Genomic DNA, 26863 nt, shown 5'->3' with positions numbered 1-26863 from the left:
TGGTACAGTTGTTTTAGTCTGCACACCTGTGCAAAAGAACCACACCAAGGGCGGAAAGCAATCTGAAGTTCAATTTAAACGGATTAAACAACTAAACACCATGAAGGTGTATTTAGAATTTCCAGAAAAAAGGTCACCCACACCCCGAGGTAATTTGTATCCATGCACTTCATTGATTTGAGAACCAAAGCAGGGCAGTCTAACTTCAGGGGTGTGTTTGGTGCCACCCAAGGTCTCCCAGACCCTGGAGCTAATCACATACACTCAGTGTCTCTGGACCTATTAAGGTAATTTTAAGCTTTTAATACCCCTTTATTATCTTTACATTCAGTTGTTCTTGGAGCTACTTTCTATATTTGGCTTCATAGTTTTAGGTATCTGGAAAGTTTATCCACAAAACAACCTTAAAACTGAACTGTGCATATTAAAAGTACCACATCAAGTCTATACAGTCTTTTTATGTAATTGTACATATATCAGCAATAAATATATATTGTTTTTTACCCAGTTTCTGTTATTTTCTTAGAGATGTTTCACTGTTTCAAAGCTAATGTGCTTAACTAGTACAGTAAAAGGACTCAAGACCTTGAGATGAGCTATTTTTAATCCATCTATTATTTCTAAAGCCCATTTATATACTTAATTTAAAAAAAAAACTAAAGAGAGAAATATCTGATGAATGAACTGAACAGCAATACATATCAAATCTCAGAAAATCCAGCCTCATGATAACAGAGAAAAGTCCACTTGGAGAAAAACATCATGGTAACCTTGAGACTGGCTTGTTTTAATTACATTCACAACATATCACAGCTCTTTAACAAAGACACTCAAAGTTTGATGTCACTGAAAGTCATTGAAGGTTTATTCAGTCTCAAAATATTTCACAGTTAAACAAATAACCTGTAAACTTCCAGAAGCTTTACAATAATAAAAAAAATTGTAAAAAAGTTCATATATAATATCTCTAAACATCTCATGCAGGAAAGGTTATTTCCAGGTAATGTCGTTTGGTGAAGGCTTGGGTTTGCGTTTGATCACTGAATCGATCCAGTCTATGTAATTCACTACTTTTGTGTAAACTCCGGGTTTATTGGAGCGGCCGCAGCCCTCCCCCCAGCTGACGATCCCGTATAAGAAGCTGACGTCATTCCTCCCACAAGCCAGCGGGCCCCCGGAGTCGCCCTGAGGAAACGCACAAGTGGATGTAGTGGATGATCACAGTGAAGGCACACAAACGGCTGAGTCACACACTTAAAAATGAATATATTGCTCAAAATTGCTCTCTACCTATGAGCTAAACAGTCAGTTGTCTCATTTCATTTAACAGGAAGGAGTTCAAATATTTTACACAGCAGGATGAGGGGGTAGTGTCACACCACAGACATCTCTGAATATCACTGAGACCCTCGTTGCCTTCCCCCAACATTTCACTCAGGGGAATCCCTCCTGCCATCTTAAGTGCTGTTCCATTACTGTGAAACCTCGAGCCTGGCCTCTGATGTCATCCCCAACAGAGCCAAGGCGGCGGGTTAAGTACTGTACCGTCCCAGCCACAGTGAAATAAAGACATTTGTTTTCTTCTTTCTTAAATTCACGTGTATTTAAGTTTGTGTAGTCACGCATTAAATGAGATGTTGAAAAGGTAACGTTGATTTTTTTTAAACTCTAAAATCTGTCATTGTAAAATAGATTTTTGGTTAAAATGTGATCTTCATGAAGCAAAGTAGTTCATATCTCCAACATCCAGCAGCTTCATATAAATGCAATGACCTGCAGCGGGATCACATGACTGTGCATCAAAGTTTGTTTGATGCAGCGTGTAAGAGTGTAGTTGAGAGCAGGAGCATTAACACTGTGAGTTAGAACTATTAATACAATCTAACTCTTAATTTAAATACTGTTAAATAATTAAAGAAAAAAACTAACAAAAATATACCATAAAATAAAAAAATGTAAAAAGTATGCTCAGCTTTTTGGTTCTGGCTGAGAGTAAAATAAGTGAAGCAGAATCTGAAATGAAAAAAAAAAAATGTAATGACAGAAAAGAGATTAAATCGCAAAAAAGTTCCTGAAGTTAAAGTCCTATTGATATTCTTTATAAATAACTTGATAATAAGAGATAATATTGTCACTATTGCGCTCAATCGCCCACTTTCCCAAGTGAATTTGCCACCCTGATAAGGATAAGCGGAAGAGAATGGATGGATGGACCTACTCCACTGATGTTTCCGAAAAGCCTTATATAGAGTTTTAAGCTTTTAACCCAGCCAACCAGCTATGAGGTGAATCATGACTATAAAGGAAAAGATACAGATAAAAAAATTAAAGGGAAATAAAAAGAAAAAAATGATTAGTTAAAACCCATAATGTTTTGCAATTCATCGAATTTACAGCAAACGACTTCTAACCTTCTAACCTTCCTTTAGATATGTCCATGGTAACCTTCATATCCAACCACGAGAGATACCGCTGTTTAAATTCAGCATTTTCTTCATGACATAGTAAATAAAACTTGTTTCCCCAAAAACAAAGTTGTTATCATATAGACCTATGGTTTCTTGTGACACATATCATCATTTCACAATGTCATAGCAGCTCTACTATGTATAGTTCTAGTATTATGGCTCATAATCAGAACGGGACTATGAGTTTTATTTCCAGGACCTCACTGCTGAGCTCTATAGTGCTGGTGAATCTGGTGTCTTAACTGCAAATAGAACATTGAGCCAGGAGCTAATTTAAAATTAAAAAAGATGTTTCTATCATGGGACTCTGTTTTAGGACATCAGCATTTCCTTGGCAGAATTACATCAAAACACGACAGTCCTCAAAATGCTTCCCTACCTGGCACGCATCAACGCAGCCGTTAATCCCTGCACAAATCATGTCACTGGTGACATGGTTGCCATACACTTCTGGCTTCTTGCAGTTATCGTGAGGAGTCAGTCTTACTCCAGCCTCCTGCAGAGTGGAGTATCCCATTCCCTCTGTCAAATAAAACACAAATGAGTCGTGTTAGATAAAAGCCCAGTAACACCGAGCTGTCACCCCATATTTTTTCCCGGTCCTTATGCTAAGCTAAGCTAGGCTAATCGTCTCCCGGCTGTGACAGATTTAGCCCTCAAGATGAAAGCAAATTATTATTTTCCAAAGTGACAAAATGTTTCTTTTATGTGCGTTAAAAATAAATCTGAAACTTTTCTCAAAGACACATAGCAGCGCAAACAATTTTGGCCCCACCCTCACGGTTTAAGCGTGTAAACAAATAAATAATTCACTGGAGGTGCACGACAAATGTGCTCCCTGTGATCAATGCACGAATGTAAATAGTTGTCATTGTGACAAAACGGAAATGACACAGCTCTGCCATGACCTCCTCATTACTCACTCTCTTGTGTATGTCCCCAGCCACTAATGGTGCAGCAGTAGTAATCGGGGAACGTCATGCTTTTGTCTGGGAGACAGATGGGCCTGATGAACGGGGTTTTCTTCACACATCGCCCGTCCTGCTTCTTCAGTTTGATTAGAACTGCCAAACAGAAATGAAATGTTATGAAACAGGAAAAGAAATGAAGCAAAGGTATGAAGCGAGTGGCTGACTTCGCCTTGGGAAAATGCCACACCCAACTGTCAATATACATATATGTGTGCATCTGTGTTTGTGCGTGTTTTTATTGCGGGGGTGCAGAGGGACACAGCTGTTCAGTGAAGCACAGCTGTGCATACAGACTGGGTTCTTAAGTGGGTTTGTGTGTTTCTGAACAGGGACAAGAGGTCTTCCAGTTTATGTGAGTCACTGGCATATGTGTGCGCGTGTGTGTGTATGCGTTAAATAATTACCAATGTCATGCAGTGTTGGGTTAAACACTGAGAAGTGCCTTGGAAAGATGTAGTCCTCCACTCCAAATGTCCTCGTGTTGGGACTGGTGGTATTAAAGCTATGCTGGCCCAGGACCACACGGATTTGAGATTTCAGGGGGCTGAAGAAAGACATTCTTAATTAATTCATTATAGTATACCAGTATACCAAAGTCCACACTCACAAAGCTCATCAAGTCAAAATAAACTTGAGGTAACTGGAGTACTTCACCTTGTTTTTCGTGAAATCTGGTGGGAAAATTAGAGAACCCAAAATACCTTCACAGAACATTTGTTTGAGCTTTTAGCAGCACAGTCAATCACATTTGGCCTTTAAGGGGGGTGAAAAAGGAAGCCAATGCAGAACTTCCAAATGCTGCAATTAAACGGGTGTTTTTCCTGCCATTTGGAAAGTAGTCGATGAGTATTTGTTCGAGTATTAAGTGCAAACTATGGACGAACGCATGAATCTGCTAGCAAACAAAACAATACCAAAAGTTAAAGTTATGCATTATTAAAGAGAATATAGCTTCCAGGTCTAAAAGGTGAAGCAAATGCAGACGTGCCTTAAACCAGCCCTTGCTTGGCATTATGCTTACATTGCTTGAGAGTTGCCTGCCCTTTTGGATGTGATATAACTGCATGTCACTCAGGAAAACTGTCCATTTTGCGACCACTTGGTGAGTGGTTGCTGGAGACTGCTAGCCCTCATTAGCTAAACTCAGTTGCAAAGAAGATGCTGTATCAAAAAACGTGTTGGCTGCAAGCAGATTCTTTGCAGTTTGCATGAAAGACAGCATTTTGTATAATTGCTAACTGCTAGCAAAGCGGTACTTAAACTTGGAGAAAGTGCAACGCAAACCAGAAACAGTCTCCGTTTCTGGCATCGCACTTTGTAAAATCTTACTGCTGTTTGCAAAGTAGTTGGAAAGTGTTTGCAGACAAGTTGAAAACACGACCAAAGTAATAACAAAGAGGTTTTCACTAATTAATTCACATTTTATGCTGGTGACTGGCAGTTGCTAAGGATTCAGTGACTGGTCTCTAGCCCTGTTTGTCTGGGGCTTTAGCCATTACTTTTCCAGGAGCGGTAAATAGCTACAGGATGCTAACCAAGCTTACCAACCAATCATTAGCTGATAATTTAGCACAGCGTCCTACCATCCAAATGTGGTCACTCAAGATGGCAAAAAGACCATTCTTATCATGATTGTTACACCTGTAGGAACCATAGTAGCAACAATAGACAGGAAGAGAACAATGACACACAAAGGGAGTCAGACTGGCTGACCGATCTTTTAGCCATGTGGCATGCATTCTTACCACTTCGTCACTTGGGCTAAAAATCAGTCTAATTTTTATTACACTGCTTTAAAGTCTAATAATTAAAATCTAATGATTTTAATGTCACTTGTGCTGTAAAAAAAAATCCACTTAATTCTGTAATTTTCCTTCCTAAAGCACCAACTATCTATAAGATAGTTAAACCCCTGCGATGTTGATAATGCTATTTTATATTATGAATTTTAATTAATACTTTCTAATAAGAAATCCAATCATGCCCCAACTGTACTAAAACACAGTTGTAGCAGTAGACATGGGGCTTAAAAAGAAAGCCTTGCAGATACCATATATTGTATTTTCCTATATGCACTCTGCTGTGTAGGTCCAGTGCAACATTCAGTTGCTTTAGCTAAAGATTTAAACTTGTGGATGTCAGTAAACAGACATCTGTTTTACTGACATCAGAGGAAGGTGCTAACATTTGCATGTAAACATTACAACATGCATATTTAGACACTGTCATGGTCCTGGGCCGTGTTGGCCCAGTATTCTTAGTTTCCATGTATTTTTGTATTTCGTTCCTTATTTAGACCATGTTTTCTGAGTTGCCCTGTTGTGGTGTTCCTTATGTGCGTTCCCTTTGTGACTCTCACCCCCTGTGTGCCCCTCTGTGTATCTGTGAGCCTTCGTCTCTCCTTATGTGTTATTCCATGTTTCCCCTGCCCGTTATGTCTAAGTTTTCCCCGTGCTCTCTCTCCCCCCTGTGTGCCCTCTCTGTATTTATGAGCCCTCGTCTCCCTTTGTGGTTGTTCCATGTTTCCCCAGCCCGTTATGTCTGTGTTTTTCCCCGTGCTCTCTCTCCTCCTGTCTGAACCTCTGTACTTCCTGTTTGACTCTGCCCGTCTCCCGTCAGTGTCTCGTTATGGTTATCTGTGTCACCTGTGTTCCCCGTGTGTTCCCACTTTCCTCGTTAACCCTCTGTGTATTTCTGTCTGCGTCTTCCTCTGTTCGGCGTCGCGTTCTCCCTCATGCCGTGTGTGGTTCTCCCCGTGTCTTCCAGTATATGTTACTTTAGCTTTTCCCAGTTTAGTGTAGTTTTGTATTGCTTTTTGTATCATCGTTATTGTTTATCACTTATCAGCATTAAAGCTGCATTTTGAGTTTATCCCCCGTGTGTGTGAGTTTGCAATTTGGGTCCTCATCCTGCCTGCCACACGGCCGAAACATGACAGACACGTTTGTTATATAATACAGAGAGAATATATTACTGTTTAAAATTCAAGAAATGTGACTTTTTTTGTCAAGCTTCCTATAGTCTTTCATAGACTGACTCAAAAGGGGATACGATTTCTTAAAAGACTCACACTTTCCAAGGTTAAGAGATAACACTGTGTAGAGGGGAAAAAATGGCTGGAAAAACTCATAGCGTTGCCTTTTTTCCACTAATGTGTGTAACATCCTCTGCAGCGGTAGAATTCAATACATACTTGCTGAAGAAGCAGTGGGCCGCAGACACGACCCAGCAAGAGGAGATGAGAGTGCCGCCGCAGAAGTCTGACTGTCCGATGTAAATGGCTGCCATCCATGGATGACTACCTTCCAGAGACGAAGTTCCACCCATTATCCTCCCTCTGGCTGTCGATAACCTCTTCTTGTGCTTTTTCCCGCATAAGGGTTTTTTGGCCGGCTTGGAGGGTTTGGGTTTTTCAATGGTGGGCAGGACGTTGAATGGAGTAAACCTCAGAGAAGAAGCTGAGAAAAGTTCAAACAGAGGATTATTTTCAGCTTAACTTGGACACAGCAAAATGCCACTTTCTAAAAAGAGCTAAAAGACGCTAACAGATAAGAAACTACAAATCAATCAACTAGCTTAGATTTAGACTTTTTTTTTTAAACTAGCTTCCTAAATACCTCTTCTGAATAATTTTGAATCTACTGCTGGTTGATTTCCCCCTGCAAGAAGCACAAAAAACAAAAATAGTCATTTCTATAAGGTGATGATGTTCAGTGTGGCAAAGCTTCCTCTGGCTGCAAATCATGTGTTGAGGATGATCAGGAAGAGGATTATGAATTCGGTGCATACCCCTGGCATCATGACAGACAGATAGACAGCTGTTGCAAACCCCACTCACCACATCAACATTTGGCTCCACCTGACGTGACGTGTTGATTCAGGGTGAGTAATGTCTTATTATTTCCCCCATATCTAACCTAGCCAATGTTTTTCCTTTAAAAAAAAAAAAAGCTCTTTCACTAAACCAGTCAGCTTGGCTGAATTTAACTTTCGAGAGCAGCGTGACTCAGCGGCACAGATTAGCTGCCTTCTCTGCACTTTTTTTTTGTTTTTAAATCTAAAACTGGATTTTAATTAAATGTGAAGGCATTTAATAAGCCTCCACATTCGAGAAATGTTTCTCGAATACGGAGCGTCAGTGTCAATGTCATATGAACGAGGCCGAGAGAGAGAGAAGACGCTGCTGCACTGCGTGACCTTTGTGTAAGATCATTACTTATTGCATGTTGTAATGATGGAATGAATGTTCAGAGAGTGGCAGCTAAATAAATCTGATACTCTTAACGAGGAAACAAAATTAAGCCAAGAGTTGGATATGAACATTATTACAAACGAGGGGTATTAGAATATGTACATATATAGATTTAAACGGCAGAACAGCTCAGGTGTCTGGTCAAGCTAACAGATGTATGCCTTAATCTTATGCTAAAGCATATCCACACTCCAATATAACGCCTCAATTACAACATAATTACATTCTGCACACAAACTCCTTCCCTGCGTCCTGCTTACTCACACGCAGCCATTACACAGGAGGGGACGTCACAGTACTCCCAGGAGATGGCGTTGTCTTTTATTGTGTAACACCAAGGCTTCTTGTCCTCGTCTGGGTTCCTACACACAGAGATACACAACGGACAGAGTGTGTGCGTGCTTCTGTGCGTGTAGCCTCGCTGCTTCCTATCTTTATATATTGCTTCATTAGCTGAATGTCTCACAGGGGCTCCATTGCCATTCAAATCCACACACTCACACGCAGATAATTCGCTTTCTTTCTACATTCGTTTCACGTTTTAACAACCAGGATTCAGGTTTTAGTTTTAAAGCTGCAATATGCAATCTTACCAATAATTAATGATCTATCCGAGCCTGGGTGTAAGTCTAAGTCCCATTGTTTGCTTTGGCCTGGGAAAATTTGGGAAACGTGCCATTTGCTGTCAGTATGTCTTCCTGCTCATGAGAAGTCATAGTAAGAAATCAGCTGATGGAAGAAGGCAGGAAGGGTGAATGTGCCAGAGATAAGCCTTTTGGCATGATGGTTTCAGGGTTTCCCCCTCAGTAGCTATGTGCTCGTAAGTCACACGAATGACAAGAGTTGACACATGGAATTGACAGATAAGGAGCATACGGCTTTTGCTAGCTCAGGGTAAAAAAAAAGTTGGATACTGCAGCTTTAAAACAGAAATTATGTGCAAACTGTATAGAAATGTGGCCTCCCAGATAAGACTGTTTGCAGCACAGCAAGCGACAAAGGCTTTAATATCTCATTTTGATTAACTGTTGGAGAAACAACTACTAGAAAATCTACCATAGCTGCTATTAAGGCAGGATGATTTAGCACACACACCTGCAGTAGGCATGCTCCCCAAGGCCTTTAACAGGTGATGCAATCACTGTGCCCACATGGAGCTCATCAAACAGCAGGTCTGAGTTCCACGGCAGACACTGGGCGCCGGACACGGTGGTGCCCACCAGGCCTCTGTAACCTGTGCCCCTGCTGCTATAGCACTCTGTCTCTGGCTCTGCTCACACAAGCCACAGAGAGAGAGAGAGAGAGAAAGAGAGAGAGAGAGAGAGAGAGAGACATGGAAATAATCCCAGCCGTGACCACAGTAAAACACAGGTATGTAAACAATATGAAAGCGATCACACAAACTCCCGATGCAGCAGATATGTGTGTGCGATGACAGCTCTTTTCTCTTCAGAATGAGTTAGAACACGTTTTAAAACCTCTCTCTGAACGCGTCAATGACAGCTGGCTACAAGCTCACCAGCACGCCCTCACCTGTGACCATTAATCAAACTATTGTCATCCACACATGCACGAGCATGCGTCTGTGCATACGTGACACAATGAGGATTCCATACATCTGCTCTCGCATATGACAAAGACTCTGGCTCTATGCAGACTGCAGTGACTAGAAATTCTGCCCTCTGCTATTTTTAGCCCAATACAAACATCATTTCATGTCAACTGTGCTTTCTGCTCAGAGCAAATTTTGCATTTCCATTTGAATGAGGAAAACGGGAACGTAGCACTCAGCGTATGACTTACCGAGACTACAGTGAGGTCCACTGTAGCCATGCCTGCAGTTACACACTTCCTTTCCGGTGGATACGATCAGTCGACACGTTCCGTCGTTCTGACATGGGTTTGTACGGCACACTGGACACATCAAGACACACACTGTCACATCCTAATGCCATTCTCTTTAAAATGCTTGTTTTTCAGCAAAACTTTATTAACATTTAGCTTGTTTAACGGACCCATTATGATAGTCGCTATGCACAGTTTAAAAGTATTGTATTCTGGTTATATTTCTATAAAATAAAATGGTTGCCGAGCACCTAGGTCATTTTGCTGGGAAATTGCAACTATTAAAATTGCCATTCCTACATTACTGTCTTTGGAGGAATTTCTGTTTCAAATCTATGAGATTCTGAATTCTGAATGTAAGCAGTTAATGTAGAGTCCTGAAGTAGAATTCCTATAGATGCCAACAAAATTGTAGCAAATGGCCAGACATTTGCAATTTTTACACTTTGGAACAACCGGTCTGAACTAAACCAAGGAAACCACCAGTTGCTAAGGTAAAAAGTGTATTGCCTGACTGACCTGTTGCTTGCTGTTGATGCATTAAAGCTTCCTTGTGATTCTTTTTGGACACTAGCAATTTGCTGTTGTCACAAGTAATTTGTGTGGTAGCCACAGACTCATCTGCAAACACTCACCAGCTAGTTGCGAAGTGTTAGTAAAACAGAGAACGTAAGTTGTACAACTTTTACTTTGAAGACGTGTGCAACTGGGGCGTTAAGGGAACTTTATGCTGATTGGCTGCCCCTCATAACGAGAAAGCTTAAACAGCACTTAGGTGGTTGCTGCTGTTTTGTGTATGAGGTATGAATTATATATGTATATAATATATATGTATTATGTATGTACTATATGTATTAAATCATGCATGACCACGTCTGAAAAGAAAAACTGTGTGAAACTGAGCATTTACAGCAGTATGAAGCCTGAGCTTTTGGCTCACAGGGATTAGTCTGACATACACTGACCTCGCTATTTAAAACTTCTGTATTGTGGCATCAATCATTGGAAATCACTGTAATAGTACATTTATAACAGACAATAATTCAACAATAATTAGCATTGCTACACCATCATGGTTTTTCCCACGCAGGTTTTAAATGTAATTTTTAATATTTTTAGATTACCAAAAGAAAACTGCAAAAGAAACCTCTGAGTATTTTAACCTGACTCTACAGTTCCGCTCAGGTGGACTTACTAACATCTTCCGGTCTCATTTTTTGGGCTTTGGTTCGCTCTCACCCATGCATCTGTGTTCTTATGTACATGTAATATATCTGGGTCTGAGCAGCCTCTTGTGAAATAATATAACATACAGAAAATATGCTGGGGATCAGAGATGCCATGAGTTTATTGGGTTTTACTGAAAGTGAGCAGTCCTGATGTGCTTTGAAGAAAAACAATGTAAAGCACATTAAGGGTCAGGTTCAAGCTAGAAAACTTTTTTTTTTTTTAGTTTTGCGACTCCTGTAAGCTGAGCCCCTATCATCATGACAAAAGCAGTTTCAGCTGAAGAAGCATGAAAATACCTCTCTGATTGTATCTCCTTTATGCCAGGGGAATCTGCTAAACGCCCGTGAACATTGAGATGAAAGCACCCTATGGACCCATGGGGTGTGTCCTAAAACACCATTCCTGAGTCACAGTGAGTCATATAATCTGCCTTTTCTTCAATGCAAAGTTACTCTTGTAACTATGGAGCTGTGATCAAAGAAAGGGTAGGGCACGTCTTTCAAACCCCCTCTTATGAGAGTGAAAAAAAAAACATTTCTTCAGGCTAGGAGGAGATCTGATACTTTTTTGGAGGCCTGAGATCAAGTTGTATACTATTTTTTTAAAATTATATGAGTTGCTAAGGTTGCTAGGTTTTTATCTTTATGTTTATTTAATGTAAAAACAAACAAACCCCAAAACATTCCAACATGTAGCAATATTTCGTTTGTCATTCGCCGATTTGAGCATCAATTCAAGCAGCTGTCAAAGCAAATAGCGCTGAAGTCATTGCAGCCTATTGAGTTTTGCTCTCATCATCCCAAAAATAGCAAAAATGGCCAAGAAAAAAAAAAACTGGACACATTCAGAGCAGAACAACAAAAGCAGAAAGCATGTCTTACTCGTGTAGTGGACTCTCTCACACTTGATTTCCCCTGCCACACATGTGCACTGTTCCACATTACGGAGGTGAATTCGTCCCCAAGACTCTCCGATGTCATAATAGCGCAGGTGTACGGTTTCGTAGCACTTCTCTGAAAAAGCCGACACAACACATGAAAGGCGTCGGGGCTGAAATGGGAGAGCAGATTGAAGAGCTCAATGGAGCGTACGGAGCAAATCTCCGATGGCTGAGCTGCTGCGACGGATCCATTTTTCTGTGTTTTTCCATCTTCTTTCACTGCTTTGCTTTCAGCTGAAAAGTGAAACCTGTTTACAGGTAACTCATAACTAATTTGCCATTATTTTGGCCTGAAGGCAAGCACGCGAAATTTCAGCAGCATTTTAACGGAAAACACAGATTAAATGAAACTGGCATGTCATTTCAATGTTATACACGTCACGTTATTGTGAAGCGTATGCCGCATTTATAGGACTGTGGCGAACATAAGACTGCCACTCAGATCTTTCAATCACATCTCAGTGTCTATATCAGCAAATAGAGATTGCTCAGTTGTCATCTTAATAGCATCAGGTCACGTCTGTCAGTGGCGTGTGAGGCTATAGCTGAATGCAGCTAAACCAGTTTAAAGTCAATTAAACAAACTACATTTGCTGCTAAAAAAGAGCGAAATCACTGTGTCACTGCTGGTCTGTAACCAGTTCTGCCTTAACTCCTTCAGGATATGAAGCTCCTGCCCGGATAAGTTTGGGAACCAATAATTACAAAAATTGATAATCACAGCTTGCCAGTCATTGGAGAATTTATTGCATCAGACATCAGTGATTCCACCTTTGGGCACGGCAACTTTGTGGTGCTTTGCTAGTGGCAGCTTTTTGGCATCGGCCACAATCTTTTTTTATTGTAAATGTGTAAATCTCTGGAACTAACAGATGGGGTGGTGCTACTGGCAGCGGCAGAACAGGGTTACATGAGGTGGGGTTGAAAGCCACGCAGACTCTTAACTACTGTGATAATCAAGAGTGAACTTAGACTGTCATGCTTTTGTTTGTCTTCACGGTTTGTTTCCTTTTTTTAATCAACCTTTATTTATGCAGGAAATTAAGATCAAAAGTCTCTTTTGCGAGTGTATTTTGGGACCATACAGGCAGCCTTATAACCTAGCATGTTCTTTGACTCCCATAGAAAACCTTGTGCAAGCACAGCGAGTCCAGATTATAATGTAAATTTTCTATCTATGAAAAATCTCCAAATTTAGTTGTTCACAGCTGGGAAAAGGTAAGCTCACAAAGAACAGCGTTGGGCTCTGTGGATAAAAGTATCCTTATTCTTGTCACCAGTGAAATTTTCAAACCTCCAACAATTACTGACAGCAATTTTCCTCCTAATCAAAGCTGTAAATCAGTGTAAATAACAGCACTTACCAGTGAGCCAGTAAACTACAACGTTATTGAATGTAGCAGATGTAGCAGAAATGAAGCACGTCAAATGCCACACCAATTTAGTCATTGTATGATGAGTGGCCTCTTTGCATAATGAGCCACAATCTGCAACCTTTCTGAAAAGTCAACAGTTGAGCATTTTTAACAAATATAGCCTCTCTATGTGGCTCACTGGTCCCCAGAGAAGAAGGAGTTAACTCTTCACACTCAACTGCCTTCACTAAGCATGAATTTGATTACAGAGTTTTTAGCTGGCATGCTTTTGATTTTGGTTTACATCTGTGGACAACAGATGAATGACAATGGGCTGCCTAATGTGCACTTTGATGTGAATATGTTCAGGGAACAGACAAAAAAAAAGACAGTCTGACAAAACCAAATATGAATGGATGACAAGCACTATACCTTTAATTCATAGAATATTAATAAAGGTGCCTACTTTGTTCACATATTCTCCCAGAGAAGCTCTCAGGGCAGGAGCATTCGAATGTGCGTCTGTGTGGGATCGCTGTGCAGACGCCTCCATTCTGACACGGGTTCGCCTGACACGGATCTGTGATTCTGCGTGAAGTGTGGACAAAAACTGAAATCAAAACATCAAAACATAATCAGCAGGAGAACAACCGCAACACTGTAGTTTCTAATTAAACAGCAGTGGAAATTCAATCTGCAGCTGGTTTGGTGAGCTAACCATTTGGATGGCTTCTCTCTGGTGCGCAGAAACCCCACTTCCTGTCCCGATCAAAATTGTGTGTAAGAGAGCACCTGGGACAAAGGAAACAGGAAGAGAGTCACCTGCAAGTCAGCAAATGCAGCAAATATGCCAAAAACAGAGTCTGCACAATTCTAACAAGCTTGAAAGTTAATATTTGGTATGATCACCTTTATTCTTCAACATAACCTGAACTCTCTTAAGCAAGTTTCTGTAATTTCTTTAAGTATGGTTGGATGTTTTTGTTCTGAATTTGTATAAAGGAGTATATAGGACCACTCTTTTTTTTCATGTAAAAATAAATAAATAAATAATAAATAAATCATCAAACGTCTTTTTCACAAATCACACCCTGATTACAACCTTAGTAAGCATATCCTGACTAAGCGTGTAAGTTAGCGTGCCCGCTGACGGTTAGTCATGCTATACTGTTGGAGTTGGGCATATAGATATTGTGACATAAAATTGCGTAAACCATGTGCAGAGGATTTTACCCAACCCTTAATCAAACCCACAAGTACTGACACCCTGCTCCAGAACGCTGCATCTTCTGCCAACACACACTAACTAACTCTGTCAATCATCCACTAATCTAACCTGCGTAACATTAACATACCTCTTCTCCACTCACTGTAACTACAACACTCAATGACAAACCCATTCTGACGGTGAGCTGATGAGCACATCACAAAAACAAGCAGGGTCAAACCGCCGCAACTTTACATGTAGGTGGACCAGAAAATATTGGCCCATGTATAATTGCATAAACGTTGCTCCACCTTACTGGCATCCACCCTTTCTGCATCATTTCCAAGTAGTGAAGACTGAAACCCTGCCAGCGTGTCTCCTGTTGTTTTGGGTTTTTTTTCCAATATCATAAAAAGATGATTGTTGCTGTGTCACAATATGAAGCGATTAAAAAAAAACAAATTACACCATGATGGTTTTACTGAGGCAGCTGTTTATGCACCCTCGGGATAAACGCTGTGAAACGGCTAAACTTCAGCTATAGTTGCAGTTTCACAGAGTACCTCTGCATTTTATCTTCACAGTTATTAATGATAACACTGTATTATGATAAAAATCATCACAGGCCCCAGCAGCAATTGAGCAATAAGCATTTTATTAAAGCTTTTTCGCTCATTACCTCATTAAAATTTGTGATCAGATGGCACTGTCGCATAAATCCCTCATCCCCGCGAGCTGTAATTAGGTGTGACTACACACCCCAAACACACTGCATCAGTGTACAAATCATTGCTATTACAGCAGTGATGGAAAACACCAGTGTGTTTGTTCTTTTAAGGGCATGCAAAAAGCCAGGAACTATCAACCAATTAGAAATAAGAACACTAACTCGACATTTCTCCCTTGAGAAGAAAGCTGCACTTTGTATCTTCCAGCCCCACAAAGGTTGACTGTTTCCAGTGCTTTCTTTTAAAGTTATAAAATTCAAAAGTCTGATATAAATATATTGCCTTTTATTTTTTACACAGACATATTCTGTATATATATATTCCAGTGATACTGTAATCCACTGTAAGACAGTCATCTATGACACCGTATCTGTGTGACTTAACAAGAAGAACTATACTTAAAGAAGTAAAGAGTTTGTTCTTCTTCAGTGTCAGCTCATTAAGCTCATTTTAAGCTCTTCAGTTGATAACTGCCACCACAAAGACTGAAGTAGTGTCTGCTATAATGAATACATATATTGATATCTGAAACCAGTACATCAATAAATGTACTACAAGAAAACGGTATACGATATATGAAAATATCGATATTTTGCCCCACCTCACATGGTAGCAGCTCAATGCATTTAAACATGTTCAAACCGAGCATCGGGAGAAGGTGATTTAAGTGACTTTGAATGTGGCATGGTATTGATGCCAGACCAGCTGGCTCGAGTATTTCAGAAACTGCTGATCTACTGGGAATATCCCAGCACAACAATCTCTGGGGATTACAAAGAATGGCCTGAAAAACAGAAAATATCCACTGAGTGGCAGTTCTCTGTGTGAAAATGTGTTGTTGATAACAGAGATCAGAGGAGAATGGCCAGACTGCTTTGAACGCATAACACGTCAAACCTTGAAGCAGATGGAAAACAACAAGAGAAAAAAAACACATGATCCTGTCAGCTAAAAACAGGGAACTTGGGCTACAATTTACAAACGCCTGCCAACAGAAGATAAATGCTGTCTGGTCTAATGAGTAGGCTCAGAATTTGGTGTAGAAAACATGAATGCATGAATCTGTGCCTCGAGTCCATGATTCAGGCTGATGGTGGTGGCGGTGTAATGTTGTGACCGGATATTTTCTTTGGGTCCTTTAGTACTAAATGAGCATCATTTAAGCACCACAGAGATTTGCATCATGGATGTGTAGCTAACTGTCTGACCTGTGTGTATACAGTAAGTTTGAGATTGAAAAGGGAAGATTATGGCTCATTGTTTCTTAACTATCAAGCAATCAAAACACACAGCCTGACTCCGCTCCATCAGTCACGATGCTATTCTGCTACATGTGCCTTGACCGTGCTAAGGGTATTGTCAAGTCAAGGCTAGTTGCTTTTATTTAATTAGCACATTTAAAAGCAGCGGGAGCTGCTTTCAAGTCGCTGTGGTAGAATAAAATATACAGTGACAACACTAAGTGGGAAGTGACAAAGGCAATGATAAACACGCATCATCAAGACAGCAAAAAAATAAAAGATGTATTAAGAAAATAAGTTCAATACAAACCATGCAATCAAATAATCTGTAAATTATCCAAAGATGATTTTTTTACATTTTGTGGAATAAAAGTTTCAAATCATGCGTATCAAACAACGTGTGTGTGCGTGTGTGTGTGTGTGTGTGTGTAAGAGCGAGAGAGAGAGAGAGAGAGAGAGAGAGAGAAGAGAGAGATCTGTCAGTGTGTGTCAGAGGACTGACACTTCTGTCAGAAGTGTGTTTTGACTTGACTACACACACATTACAGACTGTTTGTGCAACCAAAACAGTAGATCCAGACAGACAGGCTGGCTAATAAGGACTCACCATGGTCTTGAGGAGAGGACAGTGATGCAGTGATGATGAATCCTTCCACCCTGACGAAAAGGGAATTTACATTCTTTGCCCGTGGTGGTAACAACTGCAGAGGACGTAAAGGGGAAAACACAAAACATTAGCAGCAGAAACTGTCTTGGAAACCCCGACCCACCCACTCTCTCGCTGGTTTCCACACACAAAGACCCCTTTCACTTCAAATGAATGTACAAAAATCCATAAGCAAGCTACACCCCCTCCCCTACAGGTAACACCTATGCAAACATCAGCTCACTCAGGACTTAAGAGTGCTGCACCACCAACTAAGTAAAATAATAATAATAATAATAATAATAATAATAATAATAATAATAATAATATAGGAAAAATGATTTTAAGACCAGAGTAAAAACAAACAAACAATAACAAAAAGAAACTCGCCTGTATGGCTCTCCCTCACCGCCTCTGCTTCATATGTAGGTGCTAATGTGTGCTGAAATCAAGGGAGAGACATTATTTCACTCCTTTCACGCTCTCAAAAACACGCAATAACAATAAGCACAGACTCACTTGAGTAGAGAAGTGTGGCTAAAACTTACCACTCCTGCGAAAACGCACGAGAGAAAAAGCATCACGGCGTGTGCCATCGCGAAAGTTTGCATCTGATGTTTCCCTGGTGTCCCGAGAAGCTTATTTCCCGTGTGCCTGTCACGTAATATCTGTCAGTGTCAGAGTCCTCAGCCCGTTTTTGGTCATAGGAAACGTGGGAAATCCTGCAAGTATTATCCTGTCCCTCACAAGTTGAAGCTGTATTGAGTAAACCCGTTGCGTCATTAGGCTTGTCTGACGCTGAGGCATCCTGTATCCCGGCTGGTGTTCCCCCAGCTCCCCCTCTGCGCTCGCCCACGGTTTATCATTACGACTTATCGACTCACGAAAGAAACAAGAAGTTTCTTGAGGCAGAGGCAGGCAGAGAGGTAATACCGCTCAATCCTTACCCCTTTTAGGTTTAACACTGCTTTCTCCTAAAGTCGCCCAATTTTAGCTTTTCTTTCACCTGTGGTGTAGGTGTGCGTCGTTTCTGTACTTAACAGAGATTTTGCTTCATATCGACGCGAGATATGACAGCATCACACGGTACCTGCAGGTTTTCGGTTGCACATCCGCGATGCCAATCTTCCGTGCTACTGTGACAGGTTGAATGACTATTGCATATAAAACTGTTTAGTTAATACTAATTCATATCAGTTGATATAAGGACGAAAATAATGTAAATATGGTAAGAAAATGGTTAAGAGTTTATTATTTTTCATGTTATATTAATGGCTTTCATGTTACTTAAGAGAACTGCAATCTATACATCAGTGATCGGCTAGTAAGCCTTTTCTGGGATCGATTAGTAGTGTCTCTATTCTCCACTAGGGGGCTTTCGCGCGTTCTCCTCACTGCAATAAACTACTGCATGAGAGACGCAAGTCATAATCACTCTCGTGATTCTTTTCCCCCTGTTTTCAGGTAAAAGTGTTTAAAAGTTGATATATTTCCAATGTGTACACTGTTAAGATATTTAAGAGGTAATCCTTCATTGTTTTGTAAGCGTTAAAAGCATTACATTGCAGTTTTGTGCACATATACGTGGCGGTTTTGAGCTGTGTTTTGTACTGTGTAATGGCCATTAAGATAACGGCAGGAGCTAAAAACACCACGATTGTCAGCCATTTTGTCAGGAAACCTGCTCAAGTATATGTATGATAAGCACTTTGGTGTTTCGGTTTATTGTTTGGTGTTTTTCTTCCACCATGTGACATTTAGCAGTACAGAATGTGAAACGTTTCTGCTCATTTTCTCTGCAATAAACTACTGCATGAGAGACGCAAGTCATAATCACTCTCGTGATTCTTTTCCCCCTGTTTTCAGGGGTGTAACATTTGGAGGCACCGCTGGGATAGCTGCTTAGATGTCCGGTGTCCACAATCTGCACATCGTAGTCCAAGCCAGCTAAATCCCCCCCACTACAACCCAGGCAGACTGCAGTGAGGAAAGTGTTGCTGTCGAGGCGAACTGGTAGCTGTGTTTTAGCGCATGTTTCCTGAGGCCAGCCAGAGATCATCAGGGGCTGCAAAAGCGACTCAGCTCAGCGTCACCCGTACATGCAAAATTCTTCCAGCCTACTGCCACAATGTCTTCGGTGGAAGAGCTGCGAGAAGAGGTTGTGCGTGAAATGCACACTCTGTCCAAAGACCAACTAGTGTCAATCTGCGAGTTCCTTGGCATTGCAGAGAAAATAGATGTTAGCAGAAAAACACGACTGTCACTGCTAACACACATCCAAATACACATTGAGAGAGAAGGTATAACAGTACTTGAGGATGAAGGAATGTCAGAACTGTTGTTGCTTAATGATAAGATTGCTGAAATAATGAAAGAGACAATTGTTGAGACTGAACCAAATGCAAATGAAGAGGGTGATTCAGGACACAGAGAGCAACCAAATACTGCAACCTCACTGGTAACAGAGACAGCTAATGCAGTTAACACAGCAATTATTTCTCACTCCCAAGGTAATCGCTTTGTCCCTAACTCATCTGTGTCAAGTACCCCCCAACGACCAAGCCCTTACTGGCAGAAAGATTTCAAAATATCAGGCCAGATTGGCGAACCAGGTCAAAAAGACAAACTGACATTTTCCAGTCTTGCTCACCAGATTGAAAATGGACTGAGCAGAGGTTACTCAGAGCTTGACATTGTAGATGCTGTCATCAGAGCTATCTTGCCAGGTCTACAACTACGCAGCTATTTGGAGGGAAAAGCTCAACTCACCCTTCCGACTCTACGCCGCATACTGCGCTCCCATTTCCAGGAGAAGAGCGCCACCGAACTGTATAAACAACTTGCCTCTGAGGTACAGACCCCAAAAGAGACTGCTCAAAGCTTCCTGATGAGAGTTTTAGATCTAAAGCAGAAAGTCTTATTTGCTTCCCAAGAATCTGAGTCAGGACTCAAATACGACCCAGCTTTAGTTCAGCGTATGTGTTTGCACACCATACTCACAGGCTTCCAGAGTGACAGTGTCAGGATAGATATGCAGCCACTCCTGTTAGACTCTAAGACACCTGATGAACTCCTGTTAGAGAGGTTAAATATGGCTTGTGCCAATGAGGCAGAAAGGAAAAACAAGAAGAGATGTTTAGCATCACAGACTGCTACAAGTGTGAGTGCAGTGCAGTCAGATGATGTGTCACCAGCTAAGAACCCTGTGAAAGAAGTTAAAGCTAAGATACCACCCGAGCTTTTAACTGAGTTAGCGGAGCTTAAGACAGGTGTAGCCTCCCTGAAAGGTCTCAGTGCAGAGATAGCTCAGATTAAAGAGACTCTACAGCAGCCGGTGGCTGGTCCTCAGTCATATGCCCCACCACCAGTTATGCAGTATGATAGGGACCAGCAGTATTATAGCTTCCAGGGCCCCCGTCAAAGGCCACCACCCCCTCAGTATCCTGTACAGCACTACACAGGTAGTCCAGCCCGCCGTGAGAGGAGGTGCCACATCTGCCAGCAGAATGGAGTCAACGAGCGCTGCACCCACTGCTACCTCTGTGGGAGTAGAGAACACTTTCAGGCTGGATGTAGAAGCAGAGGTATGAGACCATATAAAGAGAAACATTTAAACCAGCAATGGTTACCACCGAGGGACGAGTGTTAACCATGCCCATCATCCACAAGTCCCAACATTGCTCCAACTGTAAACAAGAAAAGTCAGGCATGAGACAGTGTTCAGCATGTAAAAACGCACTTTATTGTTCAAGAACATGCCAGAAACAACACTGGAGACAACATAAGAGACAATGCACTGGCTTAAAGACTAAGAAAGAAAATGAGACTGTCCAGGTACCACTGTCGCCAGCTCATGTAAATTCCCCTCACAAAGTCACATCTCTGTTGGGCAGGCAATGTCTGGTTGAGTGTTTCCTGGACGGCCACAGGCTTCAAGCTCTATGGGACTCAGGCTCACAGGTATCAATCATCGATGAGAAGTGGAAAAAGGACTATCTGCCACACACAGAGCTGAGAGATGTAGCAGATATTATGGACACATCTGAACTCACCCTGACCGCAGCAAATGGGACCAACATGCCATATCTTGGGTGGGTTGAGACAACCTTCCAACTTGTTTCCGGAACTGAACAAACTGAGAAATTGACCATCCCCATGTTGGTAATGAAAGGCTTTCAGCTCACATGCCCTATTATAGGCTACAATGTAATTGAATACATTGTGAATAAGACTGACCAAGCTAAACTGTACAGCACAGTGAGAAAAGCATTTCCCAGCCTCAAAAGACACAAGGTGAAAGCTTTTATACAGGCTGTTAGTGCAGATGCAGTTGACGAGTACAAAGTGATGACAAAGAAAGACTGTATTACTGTACCTAAAAAAAAAAACCACATGCATGTTGAGGGTCGTATAGCAGCAGGGCCATTTAAACAAGATATGGTCATGATATTTGAGCCAGACTTAAACCCCCAGTGGCCAGACAATCTTGAGTTTTTTGACACTTTGGTTAAAGTTAAGAAGGGTACTTTACCTGTCATAACACTAGGTGTCTCTAACCCAACTGACCATGAAATTGTCATTCCAGGCCGTACATTAGTTGGCTCGGTTCAGACTATTACAGCTGTTTTACCTGCCCAGGTGTTTGAAAAAGCCACATCTGTAGCTACTGTTAACCAGACAAATACACAAGCCCAGTGTAGCGCTAGCGAAGAGTGGGACCCACCTGTAGATCTTAGCCACCTGGGTGAAGAGCAGAGAGTATTAGCAAAACAGATGCTCAGAGAGGAATGCCAGTCTTTCTCTAAAACAGACAATGATATAGGCTGTATTGAAAAACTGAAAATGACCATATCACTCAAAGACAACGAACCAGTCAAACGAACATACCTGTCTGTGCCACGGCCGCTCTACCAAGAGATGAAAAGTTACCTGCATGATTTAATAGCACAAGGCTGGGTCAGGAAGTCAGACTCGTCATACTCCTCACCAGTTGTTTGTGTTAGAAAAAAAGATGGTACTTTAAGACTGTGCATAGACTACAGAGACCTGAATCGGAAAACCCATCCTGATCGCCAGCCCATCCCACGCGTCCAGGACATTATGGACAGTTTGGTTGGAAACTCCTGGTTTTCGCTTTTAGATCAGGGGAAAGCGTACCACCAGGGGTTCATGTCAGAAGAAAGTCGTCCACTCACTGCTTTTGTGACCCCCTGGGGATTATATGAGTGGATTCGCATCCCCTTTGGACTTATGAATGCCCCTGCAGCATTTCAGCGCTGTATGGAAGAGTGCCTGGATGGGCTGCGCGACAACATCTGCATCCCCTATCTGGATGACACATTAGTTTACAGCAAAACGTTCAAAGATCACTTGGAGGACGTGAGAAAAGTGCTCCAGAGATTGAGAGGCTTTGGTATAAAGCTTAAGCCAAGTAAGTGTGACATGTTTAAGTCTGAGGTGCGCTATTTGGGCAGAATAGTGTCTGCAGAGGGCAGTAAAGTGGATCCTGCAGATTTTGAAGCAGTCAAAGCACTCAAAGGTATAAAACCACAAAATGTTGGTCAGCTCAGAAAAATGTTAGGCCTTCTCTCCTACTACAGACAATACATAAAAGACTTCTCCAGAAAAGCAGGTTGTTTGTATGAACTGTTCAAAGCTGACAAAACCACAGAGAACTCAGACACCACAAAAGGGACAAGGGCAAGACCAAAGAGAGCCAGTCAAGTTGTGCCCTCCTCAAAACAAATCGTGTGGACTGACCAGCATCAACGTGCGCTTGAGGAACTAATAGACTGTTTGCTCCACCCACCAGTGCTGGGGTTCCCAGATTTCACACAGCCGTTCATCGTACACACAGACGCCTCACACAAAGGGCTAGGCGCAGTGTTGTACCAGAGACAAGATGGTAAGCTGCGAGTTATTGCTTATGGCTCCCGTACTCTAACAGCGGCTGAAAAAAACTACCACTTCCATGCAGGAAAACTAGAATTTTTAGCATTGAAGTGGGCTATCACTGACAAATTCAGAGACTATTTGTACTATGCCCCAATATTTACTGTCTACAGCAATAACAACCCGCTAACGTACATTCTGTCAACAGCCAAACTGAATGCCACCACATCAAGATGGGTCGCTGAGCTCGCTGATTTTCACTTCACCATTAAGTACAAACCAGGGAAGGAAAACAGTGATGCAGATGCTTTATCAAGAATGCCACTTGATGTAGAAACCTTGATGAGAGACTGCTCTGAGGAAGTGCCACCGGACACTATTGCAGCTGCTATCCAGGCCATTGAGGTACAGAAAGACACACCTGCTGCATGGACACTCTCAGCTGCAGCAATGTCAGTCACAGCAGAAGGTGAGCCAGCAGAAGCAACATTCACACCCATACCAAAAGAACAGCTTAATGAAGCGCAAAAGTCTGATCCTGTTATAAGCCCTGTATTACAGTGTAAACAGACAGATTCAAAACCACTGCCCAAAGAGCTAAGAACATTTGACCCTAAGACAAAATGCTTGTTCAGAGAGTGGGGCAAGTTAAGACTAGATAACAATGGCATCTTGTACAGGCTCACTTCTGCCCGGAAACAGCTAGTCCTGCCAGATCAGTTCAAAAAGACTGTACTTGAAGAGCTGCACAATAATATGGGCCATCAAGGTGTTGATCGCACAGTGTCTTTGATACGTGAACGCTTCTTTTGGCCACACATGCAGGCAGACATCGAGCATTATGTGACCAACGTTTGTTCCTGTGTAAAGCAGAAAAAGCCCAGCCATGAAACAAGAGCTCCTTTAACAAACATTGTAACTACGCAGCCCTTTGAGCTGGTGTGTATAGACTTTCTCCATCTTGAAAAATGCAAAGGCGGTTATGAATATATTCTAGTGATAACTGACCACTTCACACGTTTTGCCCAAGCCTATGCCACCACCTCAAAGTCGGGCAAAACTGCTGCAAACCTGATATTCAATGACTATGCCCTAAAGTTTGGCTTCCCCTGTCGCATTCACCATGACCAAGGAGGTGAATTTGAAAATCAGCTATTCAGTCAGCTCAAGAAACTGTGTGGCATGGCCGGTTCTAGGACAACACCCTATCACCCAATGGGGAACGGTCAAGTTGAACGTATGAACAGGACATTGTTGCAAATGCTTAGAACGCTAACTGAAACACAAAAGTCAAACTGGAAGGAATCTATCAATAAGCTAATGTATGCATATAATTGCACACGTTGTGAAGTCACTGGCTACTCCCCATTTTACCTACTGTTTGGACGGTCACCCAGGCTACCAGTAGATATGCTCTTTGGACTGTACTCAGAAACAGATTTTAGTGACCACAGAGACTATGTTGAAAAATGGAGAAAGGGCATGGAACAAGCATACTCTATAGCAAATGAGAATGCAAAGAAAGCTGCTGAAAAGGGCAAAAGACACTACGACACAAAAGTAAGGAGTTCTGTGTTACAACCTGGCGAGAGAGTTCTGGTCAAAAACCTGACACCTAGAGGAGGCCCAGGGAAACTGAGAGACTATTGGGAGGACACTGTTCACACAGTAGTCAGACAAATGGGGCCTGACCTCCCGATCTATGAGGTAAGACCGGAGAGAGGCAGAGGGCGCTCTAGAGTGCTTCACAGAAACTTGCTTATGTCATGTGACCACTTACCTTTTGAAAAAGTGCCTGAAAAAGATAATCGTACAAGACATGAACAGAAAAAGACTGATAAACCTGTCGCTGTTGTGCCAGACTCTGATGATGAGGGCAGTGTTGATGAATACCGCTGTCATTACACACCACCTCAACCTGTGTCCCAGCCATCAGAACAAGAACGTCTCACAGCAACGTCTCAGCCCGCAGCTTCAGTCCCTGCTCTTGCACCAACACCAGAGCCTCTTGCTGGAGACCATCTGGAGGCGCCTGACCCAGCTGCCGTGGAGACAACTTGTGAGGAGGCAGAGCCCACTGCAGGTGACATACCTGCCCCTCCTCCACCTGTGGTACTCGAGAGACTTGAGGAGGAGACACCTCAGCGGCCACAGCGAAAGAGACACCCGCCAAGACGGATGACGTATGACCAACTGGGCACCCCATCTTGCTACAGTGTTCAGCCAGCACCGCAACTGCTTCCTGTGTACCCGGGCCTGGTTCCATGGTTTCCAGCTGTGCAGTCATACTGCACCCAGCCCATTGGTTTGTATGGACTCCAGCAAATGTAAGTTGACACTTTTCCACTGATGACTTGAGAACTGTACTTAAAGACTGTCATCAAGAAAAAGACATGAACTTTTCCCCATCTGTGGATTATAACCATAGACAATAGACTTTGTGAAGACTCACATATGGACTGGTTATAGACTTTGTCTTCAGTCACCAGTGATGGACTGTGGTGAAACAGGTGTTAAACCCACAGAATTAAGGACATTGGTTCACTCTACTGTTGATGTCCTGACTACAAGAGAATATAGACTGAAAAGCATCTTGTTGGTATAATGTCGGGACGACATTTTTTGAGTGGGGGAGAGTGTGACAGGTTGAATGACTATTGCATATAAAACTGTTTAGTTAATACTAATTCATATCAGTTGATATAAGGACGAAAATAATGTAAATATGGTAAGAAAATGGTTAAGAGTTTATTATTTTTCATGTTATATTAATGGCTTTCATGTTACTTAAGAGAACTGCAATCTATACATCAGTGATCGGCTAGTAAGCCTTTTCTGGGATCGATTAGTAGTGTCTCTATTCTCCACTAGGGGGCTTTCGCGCGTTCTCCTCACTGCAATAAACTACTGCATGAGAGACGCAAGTCATAATCACTCTCGTGATTCTTTTCCCCCTGTTTTCAGGTAAAAGTGTTTAAAAGTTGATATATTTCCAATGTGTACACTGTTAAGATATTTAAGAGGTAATCCTTCATTGTTTTGTAAGCGTTAAAAGCATTACATTGCAGTTTTGTGCACATATACGTGGCGGTTTTGAGCTGTGTTTTGTACTGTGTAATGGCCATTAAGATAACGGCAGGAGCTAAAAACACCACGATTGTCAGCCATTTTGTCAGGAAACCTGCTCAAGTATATGTATGATAAGCACTTTGGTGTTTCGGTTTATTGTTTGGTGTTTTTCTTCCACCATGTGACATTTAGCAGTACAGAATGTGAAACGTTTCTGCTCATTTTCTCTGCAATAAACTACTGCATGAGAGACGCAAGTCATAATCACTCTCGTGATTCTTTTCCCCCTGTTTTCAGGGGTGTAACACTACCACAATAGAGAACAAAGATGCACTATTGGATTGAGATCTGATGACTGTGGAGGCCATTTGAGTTAGTGAACTCATCGTCATGTTTAAAAAAACAGTTTGAGATGATCTGAACTTTGTGACACGACACATTATCAGCCAATAGAAGATGGGCATACTGTGGTCATAGAGAGCAACAATACTCAGGTAGGCTGTGGTGTCTCAATGGTGCTCACTAAGCGGTGCAGTCTGTACCGCTGATACAATTCGGGATTGATTTCATGTTTACGCCAGATACGGATCCTACCAACTGAATGTCGCAGCAGAAACGGAGACTCATCAGACGAGACAACATGTTTCCAATCTTCTGTTGTCCCAATAGTTGTGGTGAGATATTGTTTGCAGTATCACTTTCCTGTTGGCAGTTCCTTAGTTGACAGTGCGGTCTTCTGCTGCTATAGGCCATCTGCTTCAAGGCTGGAAGTGTTGTTGAAGATGCTCTTCTGCATACCTTGGTTGTAATGAGTGGTTAGTATCCACCTGGACCAGTCTGGCTATTCTCCAGACATTTCCACCCAGAGACCCGTCACTTACAAATATTTTCTCTTTTCAGACCGTTCTCTATGAACCATAGCGAGTGCAGGAACACATCGGCCGTTTCTGAAATACTCAGCTCCACTCATCTGACATCAACAACCATGAAAGTCCTTAAATCAATTTTCTTCTTCATTC

The 26863-nt window shown here is 41.9% G+C and overlaps 1 protein-coding gene across 5 annotated transcripts; it reads right to left on the bottom strand.

The window, feature by feature from the left end:
* Window positions 1–843: 843 nt before the first annotated feature.
* hgfac (HGF activator) lies at window positions 844–17974 on the bottom strand. 5 transcript variants are annotated; one of them, XM_082528861.1, is made up of 15 exons: window positions 17432–17973; window positions 17274–17325; window positions 16845–16938; window positions 13780–13853; window positions 13528–13671; window positions 11648–11779; window positions 9495–9605; window positions 8787–8961; window positions 7956–8053; window positions 7057–7098; window positions 6633–6897; window positions 3844–3983; window positions 3392–3532; window positions 2848–2990; window positions 844–1185 (listed from the first exon to the last, which is right to left on the bottom strand). In XM_082528861.1, exons 1-15 carry the CDS (start codon window positions 17492–17494, stop codon window positions 991–993), a joined length of 1869 nt encoding a protein of 622 aa, XP_082384987.1. In that variant the 5' UTR covers window positions 17495–17973; the 3' UTR covers window positions 844–990. The 5 variants fall into 5 exon arrangements, with proteins under 5 accessions (XP_082384987.1, XP_082384989.1, XP_082384988.1 ...); XM_082528863.1 differs by lacking the exon at window positions 11648–11779 and having other exon boundaries at window positions 17432–17974; XM_082528862.1 differs by lacking the exon at window positions 7057–7098 and having other exon boundaries at window positions 17432–17972.
* Window positions 17975–26863: the final 8889 nt, after the last annotated feature.

The sequence above is a fragment of the Aulonocara stuartgranti genome (assembly GCF_965226115.1).
Source record: "Aulonocara stuartgranti genome assembly, chromosome: 3".
NCBI lineage: Eukaryota > Metazoa > Chordata > Actinopteri > Cichliformes > Cichlidae > Aulonocara > Aulonocara stuartgranti.
The sequence above is the reverse complement of the archived record's forward strand: the minus strand, read 5'-3'. Positions and strand labels throughout refer to the sequence as shown.

What these genes read in the sequence shown, in the direction of transcription:
- hgfac (XM_082528861.1), bottom strand. Translation starts at nt 17,494, where the DNA reads ATGCAAACTTTCGCGATGGCACACGCCGTGATGCTTTTTCTCTCGTGC. An exon ending in TGGACCTCACTGTAGTCTCG is followed by an intron (nt 8,962 to 9,494) that starts GTAAGTCATACG and finishes TTGTGTGAGCAG; the next exon opens with AGCCAGAGACAGAGTGCTAT. An exon ending in CCCAACACTGCATGACATTG is followed by an intron (nt 3,533 to 3,843) that starts GTAATTATTTAA and finishes TCTGTTTGGCAG; the next exon opens with TTCTAATCAAACTGAAGAAG.